General features: G+C 39.8%; 1 protein-coding gene across 1 annotated transcript in view; it reads right to left on the minus strand.

The window, feature by feature from the left end:
- The window catches only part of LOC103899212 (thyroid adenoma-associated protein homolog), a 47,104-nt gene that overhangs the window by 19,671 nt on the left and 19,296 nt on the right, over positions 1-8,137 (minus strand). Inside the window, exon 7 of the mRNA XM_009279638.1 lies at positions 5,611-5,742. Within this exon, the coding sequence (XP_009277913.1) occupies positions 5,611-5,742 (132 nt within the window). The remainder of the gene's footprint in view (positions 1-5,610; positions 5,743-8,137) is intronic.

Raw genomic sequence — 8,137 nt, forward strand, 5'->3', positions numbered from 1 at the left:
CTCCTCTCCCTGCAAAGGCTTATTTCCCCACACCCCCCCCCCCCCCCCAAATCCCATGCAAATAAGCCTTCTTGCATGCACCTTCATGATAGAGACACCTACCCTAGATTAATGAAGAAGTTTATTTTGAATTTACCTTCTATAGTCATGATGTGTGAAAAAAAATAGAGGCACAAGAAACAAGCAGCTTTGCTTTTCTTCAAGCCAAGGAGACAGCATGGTTCACAAAGAGAAAGGTTCTACTCAGTCAAATGCTAAAGCCTAAGCCTTCTTGCATGCACCTTCATGATAGAGACACCTACCCTAGATTAATGAAGAAGTTTATTTTGAATTTACCTTCTATAGTCATGATGTGTGAAAAAAAATAGAGGCACAAGAAACAAGCAGCTTTGCTTTTCTTCAAGCCAAGGAGACAGCATGGTTCACAAAGAGAAAGGTTCTACTCAGTCAAATGCTAAAGCCTAGAAAGGAATTCAAAGTCACCTTGAAAATGTTTTAGTTCTTTCATCTAATTGATATTTTTTCTGCCCTCCCCCATGGCAGCACATTTTAACTTCTCCCTTTACTCACATTCATACTCTCTATTCAGTAAGTAAAATGAAAGTTGCTGAAAGGCTCCTATATGCATTTAGTCTGATACAGTAAGGAAGGGCTGAGATACTACAGGCCACTAAAAGACAGGTCAATACCCAGCAATGAAGAATTCCACAAGGATCTCAACCCAATCTGCTCTGTAAAACAGTGCTGCCCCCTTCCCGAGAGGATGCCCTTTAGAAGGGGGAGTCACCTTCTTTAAACCAGCCAGCTAATAATGTTTTTTTTGCTGGTGAATCAAAAATTAGGACATTTGTAATTTCCACTGATTATTTTTTCTGAAGATAAAAAGTGGAATCTATCAGGAAGGGAACAACCATCAAGAGAAGAAGAAAGAGCTTTGCATTGCCTTTTGTTCAGAAACTCCTGGCACAGGAGTATCATCTATTGCTTATTTCTTAAGCATGTGAAATGGGAACAGAAGGAACAGGATTAATATATCTGAATTTTTGGCCAGTGGATTAAATCAGCAATATGTTCAAAACTGACTACATCATTCATAGCCCCAATCCTATTCTCAGAATTATTCAAGAACTAAAGGAAATAACAACAACAACACTGGACTGATTTTCAAAGATGCTTACAACGCATCCAGTGATGGTGGTGCTCAGACTGGGCCGTTTATCTAGCTTGTGCTGCAGCCACACAACTTCCAGTCCATGAACTGACTTGCTCACTGTTATACTATGCTGCTATTTCACAATAAATGTAGCAGAAGGCTCCCAAAGGCCGAAATTATACTCAAGACGACTATTTAGGCTGCTAAATCATTCAGGCACTTTCGAAAGATTTACTCAGGTCTGTGAATCTAATTGCTCATCTAAGCTTGATTCAGCTCAATTTTAAAAATCAGCTAAATTGGTGCTAATGCTGACAACACTAAAAATGCTCTTAAACCAATTTAAGGTTAATTTGGTGATTTACCAACATAAAGGTTAAGCTGACTAAAAAGATTTTTTTATATAGAATTTTACAGAATTGCACTGGCTTAGCTATAATAGTAAAAATTAGTTTATTCAAACTTCTCTAATACTGACAAGCTTATAACTTTACTTAAGGTTAACGCTTCTCTAGACAAAAAAAGTCATAGAGGAAAATGACACCAATGAATACAGTTTTGGTTCTAGCACTGAGTTACTTGCATTTTTCAGGATCTTCAGTAAAGCGATCATCAGTAGAGAAACAAAACTCCTGTTTCCCTGACTTGAACAATCTTCTTGTAAGGAGTACAAGAAAGTATCCCTCTTGGATAAGAAATGCTGCTGTGAATAGGTCTAGACTTTACACAGCCATGGGTCACTAATTTAATTAGATTTCAAAGCAGCTATTCTACATTTACACTGAATACAATACTTCCTGTACCCTCCCTCATACTAAAAGGAATAAAACAATCCCCCAGAAGTTTACACCTCAATGCATGAGGAAACAACAACAAAGTGTACATACAATACCTTGAGTTACAGATGGGGTTTATATTGTTCAAGTTATTAGGAAAACCTTAACTACTTGCTAAGTTGGTATTTTTAGCAAGGAAAACAAAAGGTTTTCTCCTTTCTAGTGAGATAGGATTCTGTTTGACCTGCCCTGCTCCGAAAATGACTGCTGTCAGCCAACCTCAGTAACTTCCCCTCCTAATTATGAGCTTTTACACATATTACAAAATTACATCAAGCTTCTCTGTATGAATAAAAGAAATTTAAAAAATGAACTTTACTGGTAACAGTGGAAGTCCTTGCCTTCTATAAAAAATAGGTTTTGTGGGGGTTTTCTTGGGGGGGGAGGGGAGGGTAGAGCGAGGATAGGAGCCCTGCTGCTGTGTATCAGTCTTTGGTCTTCTGAGCTTTTCTCCTTTCAAATGAAAATGGGGGCTGCAATTTTCACAGGGTTCTTGTATCACATTTGTTACCCTGCGTTTCAGACTCTGCAAGGTTACTGCTCCCATAATTTGAGTGATCCAAAGCTGCACGGATTAGTTACTTGTGGAAATTGGGGGGTTTGCCCTCACTAAAAGCCACGAGGGAGTAACAAGCAACCAAGTTCATACGCTCTTCCAGGAGCTCACATAACATTTCAAAGAATTACACAAGATAGGAGCTGTTACTGAAAGTGAAACCACACTAATAGACAGGATCATTTGCCTCCAGTTTCACCATCTATAAATGACCTGAAAATACCTATTATTTGACACTATCATACTGCTACACATTTGTACTGTTATTCAGCAACATGTATGTAAAGGAAAAATGTCCTACGACAACTATATGAACAATCTATGCAAATAAGTTTGTTATTATTAACAACAGCCCACACATCTTACTCTGCTGAAGCAGAATACAAATTCAGTCTCTGGCCAGCTGTTACACACAAGTATACACCCTCTAATACTCCATTCTTTCACAGGAAAACCAGATGCCAGCTTGTATCATGCATGAAGGGCAGGGGCAGTTGTCAGGCTGTAATCAGGGATTCCTTTGGCTCTCACATATAAGCAAAACACTTAAGGTGTTGATTCCCTAAGCCGACAATAGAGTTAGTTCTTCTGTAGGCAGCTACAGCCTACTACCTTACACACTGCGTACACAGCGAGAGAGAGAATTTTGTGAAGAGTGGATATAATGATGCTAGTGCCAAAATTGCTGGCAAGTCCAGTGCTTGGATTTTGTGAGCAGCATTCCCGCTCTGTGTATGGCAAATTAACAGCAGTAAAAGGTGAAACACACTATAACCTATTTCTACAGTGCAGTATTTCTGGAAATAAAATGGCTACTAGGACATACAAATTTTTGATGCACGAATGAAGCTGAAATTATAATAGTCTCTTTACTCTCTCATGTTAGCTAGTGGTAATGGCAATGAAATAGAACTGAAACAATTACAGAACGTATGAAAATGGGCTTCTAAACATCCATTCCTCTTTCTGATCTCTTGAGTCATCTTTCTTTCTGATCTCATGATAAAACTGCTGGGCCAGAACACTTATTTGTCATCGTATAATGGAAATGAAAAGTCAGTCAATGTAAGATATCCAGCAATTTGTTATCAAATAAAAGGTTTAAAGAGAGCTGTTTTATGGCTTCTAATGAATTTCAGTGTATCAGCTTAGATATTTTAAAATCAGTGCTGTGATGAAAAAGCAGACTTTCATGGTATGAAAACTGAGAAAAAAATAAGTAGATATTTGAATGTAATTTAAAAATTGCCAGGACAGAGAGAACTGGTGATCCATGAAACGTCTAAACCCCAGACACAAACAAATTGCATACTCTCAAGTGCACGCGAAAAGAAAGGGGGTAAAGGGAAGTAACAAACAACATTCAAAGGTAAGCTCATTTTAATCTGGTTGTAAACAAAAGCCACAGGGGCAAAACTCCTTGCCCTGCTCCCCCAAAAGCTAGAAAGCAAGGCACAAAAAGTGAAAGTAGTGGGGAAAAAAGAGATCACAGGAAGGAACAATAATGTTGTAAAATGGAGGCGGAAAGAAACTAGATTTTATCTTTTCAAGAGCAGCGCTCTTTGCTGGTCACAGATGAAAGACGCTGATTTCATTAAAAGCAGTTTAAGTGAAAGAACAGGAAGGCACAACGAAGTACAACTAAGGGGTTAACAGAAGTTTGGGGAGGGGGTCCCTGTCCTAAGTAGGAACATAGCAAATAAAAAAACAATTATGATGTTATTTCCTCGATTATGGCCACTCCTGCTTTACAAAGTGCTAAATTGTAACAGCAAGCGCTGATGTGACCTTAGTATTAATTAGTAGGACAGAGCCCTCATCCAGTTACAGGGCAATATCCCTTGGCCCAGGGACACAAGAAAGAAGAACGGAGAAGATACAAGGAGCCAGAGAGAAAATCCAGCATTGTATTACTTCCAAAGTACCATCTTGAGACATTTGAGGATGGCCCCCAAAGGCCAGCGTCGGGGATCTGAGGCACACACATGCAGAGCCTCTTGATACTCAAAGAGAGCTTTAGCTGGGACTAGATAAATTGCCAGAGCTGTGATGAGAGTGCTGGAATCAGAGCTGTGGGATTTAACAGGAAGATGAAAGCCGTCCGTCACACATCCCTCCTTTTACCTTCTCCTACCCCACAGCACTGTGCCTGAACAGTGCCAGCTCAAAAACACATCTGCCACATGAGCACATTCCTGGCTATATCTATCTACAGTAGTGGCAAATACACATTTTTACTGCCTTTTCTTATTTTGTTTTTAAACCGCAGAGCTGCTTTATCTCCAGTCTAGCAGCAGTTCACCTGGAGATGGCCGACTAATTTGAACTCACCACGGACAAGTTGGTACAGGCGTTACAGAGTAGCATAGACCAGTAGGGACCACCAGAGAGAGAGAAGCTTGGTAGCAAATTCTAATTTATTCACAACACATGGAAGAATGCGTCAGCAAAGACTCTCAAAGTGAAGCACATTAATTCATTAAGCCTACTTAAGTTTTGTGGCTATTTTAAAATTAATAAGGTTGAGTAAACTAGTGCATCCAGACAAAAAGGCCCACATCCTCGAAAGCGCATTGTGGGTATGCTGAGAATTGTCTTTGTTGATGTGGATCTAAATGGATTTCAAGGTCTAATAATGAATCAGTGAGTTGAATACTGTTTCCCAGATTCCTATCTCTCTGTGATCAGGCTATTATAATGACCTGGGATTCGAAGAGTGTCTTCCACTGCATTATATTAGACCAAAGCTGGTATTAAAGAACTTTCAAAATGTGAAATTATGTGATAGTTGACTCACCACAGCAAGAACCATATAGTTGAACACTGCTGTTGTCTTTTTTACATACTTATGTAACCATATGCAAATTATACCAAGAACAGTAAAAGCAAAATAATAAAGCATGGTGGGTGTCAAACATTGTAACTTGCTGTTATCTTCCATGGTATGTGTTTATAAGAGATGCGTGGATCACTTTACAGTTAGCAAGAAGTTTGTGATGAGAAGAGAAATACTTTTGTCTCTCAAGTATCCAATAATATTTAAAAGTAAAGGAAAGTTAACATACCTGTTCCTTTACTGATCTTTTTTTCAGACTGTGCCACTTGTATAACCTCAGCAGCAGCATCCCTTACTACCAAATCTTCATTCTGCAGCAGTAGAACCACGCATTTCCACACAGCAAGGGTATCAGACAGTCCTATATTTATTTATGGAGAAAAATTAGAATTCTATTTCTTACATGCATTCAAAGAAGTTACAGAGCTCTGTTTCCACACCTAAACACAACAAATGCAGTGAAACACTGAAACATGGGCAGGAGAAATGCATTGGCAAACCACTGGGAAGACAACTGGCAGTATGATCAAAATGTTTTCAGCATGTGTGAACTTCATCTAGGTGGCTGACTCAGCTTGGTATAAACAGTGGGCAACAGATAAGAGAATGGACCTCTCTTAATCCAGGTTCAACTTTAAGTCGTGGGTGCTCTGAATTTTCTACAATTTCTAGGAGTGCAGAATTCCTGTTTTGCAACAACAAAAGTTTTGCCGCTGGAGATTGACCAACGCACTGCGATCATGGATTTGCTGTTGCAATCTGCCTGGAGCAGGGGCTGCCAAACCAAGTTTTGTTCAGATACTGCCAGTAGTGCTGGCCACAAATGCCATTCCCTGCAGGAAACGGCAAACGATCCCACCTCCCAGGGATCTACCCGTCACCTACTTCTCCCATACCCACCTCACCCCGCCACTCACCAATGTGCCCTGCCACCCTTATACCCGCTATCTGTTGGAAGCAAGCCAGGTTTAATCCATGGGGTAATTACCTGCACACAGTTAAGACTAATCAGAGATAACTGCCAAGAGGGAGGTGTTCATCTGGTAAACCCCAAACAGGCAGACTCCACATACCACCCCAGCGGCAATTCACATCTCGCAAGCCATACTCGACTTGCAAACCCTTGTGCCATTTAGTGGTGTCACACTAAGGATGACTAGCTAAAGTCACAAGGCTGTACTCATAGGTTTGCTGGGGTACTTTTCAGCCGTCTTTTCAGCTCTCGTTGAACATCCTCATTAAAGGAATCCACTGGAAGGTCTCTTTTAGGGGCAGCCAGCTGTTAGGTACTACTTTCTGGTAATCACAGAGAACAACAGAGTTGGTGCTTCATTGCTGCACTGGTTTTCTCTGAGCATGTTACCAACAGGTCTATCAGAGATTTGTTTTACAAGGCTAGCCAGACAATTAATTGTATTTCACTGCTTGGCCAAAATTAATTGCTTGAGGCTTTACTACACAGGCAGAAGAAGCATTCCTGTATTTCATATAACTTCCCTATGTGGGAATAGCATGGACTATAATTACTTCAGAAAGAAGTTGCTTTTTTCTAGCATGACACACTCAATAATGTTATAGTGTCACAGCTAGGGCAGAATAATTATTCCCTTCTAGATAGAATGGCCAGCTTTCCCACCTAGGCAAGTTTCTACCGTATCTCCAGAAGAGGTGGAAATCTGCAAATGGATTTTCCAGAAAGACTGTTTCTGAACCCTCAAGCAACACGATGGAGAGATGATGGGGTCATCCAGAACATACTGATTGGCATTCACCTTCTTCCTCTTATGAACGTACTTAATGGAAACTTATGGGAATGACTACAACTCCATTTCATACAACCACAATTTTCCTTAACTTCTATAACTTCTACTTTGTACTATATGTGGTCAAGCAAGCTGATGCAGGACAAGGCATAAAAGTCAAAGCTGTTTCTATGTGCATAACCCCTTTAAGGGAATGATTCTGGATTTATATCATTGCAACTAAACACCAGATCATGCCCTTGATTTGCTAAACTTCTCACTGCAGTACTTGACAATTTCACAGTTGTGAAGAACCCCAGACTGACAATTCTAGGTAGTATGGAGGGTCAGTACTGCATCCTTCTTCCCCAGGCCCAATTTTCAGAGCAAAGAATAGGTTCAGATAGTTTGCCCACTGAGGCCCTGGGGGCTTTTCTGTTGGGATTTGGTTTGGTTTGTTATTTTGCCTTTTTTTGTTAAAATTTTAAGCAGGATACAAACTGCTGCTGTTTTTTGTTTCAGACCTTCGCATCTGCCCGATTGGAAAGCATGGAAACCAGCAACTGTTCTGACAAGATCAAAGAGGAAACTCTGTTCTCCATCAGCGACGGACCGGATCCAAATGGCAACAGACGAGAAGCACAGCATTTGGGAGTTTTTCACTCCAATACCTCCCTGTCTTCATTTGATATAAAATGGTAATATCTGTCCTACTAAGAGCTTTAAGTAGATGGCAGAGGTCAAGATTTCCAGAGTTGATACTATGAACATTTAATAGTACAATGTCTACCTCATATAACAGATTTAGCTCTGTTAAATGTTATCAATACCTCTTAAAAGACACATCTCAAAATAAATAGCTGACTTTTTAAAAACACCACTATCTACAGTTTAAAAAATACTACCATTCTTCTTGTCTAACAAAAATTTGTATCCAGTCCATGTAAGTGGACTTAAGCTACTCAAACTAAAAACATTTACATAACCACATTGGAATAAAATATCACCTAAAAT

Source organism: Aptenodytes forsteri, unplaced genomic scaffold, assembly GCF_000699145.1.
Source record: "Aptenodytes forsteri isolate BGI_AS27 unplaced genomic scaffold, ASM69914v1 Scaffold195, whole genome shotgun sequence".
Classification (NCBI taxonomy): Eukaryota; Metazoa; Chordata; class Aves; order Sphenisciformes; family Spheniscidae; genus Aptenodytes; species Aptenodytes forsteri.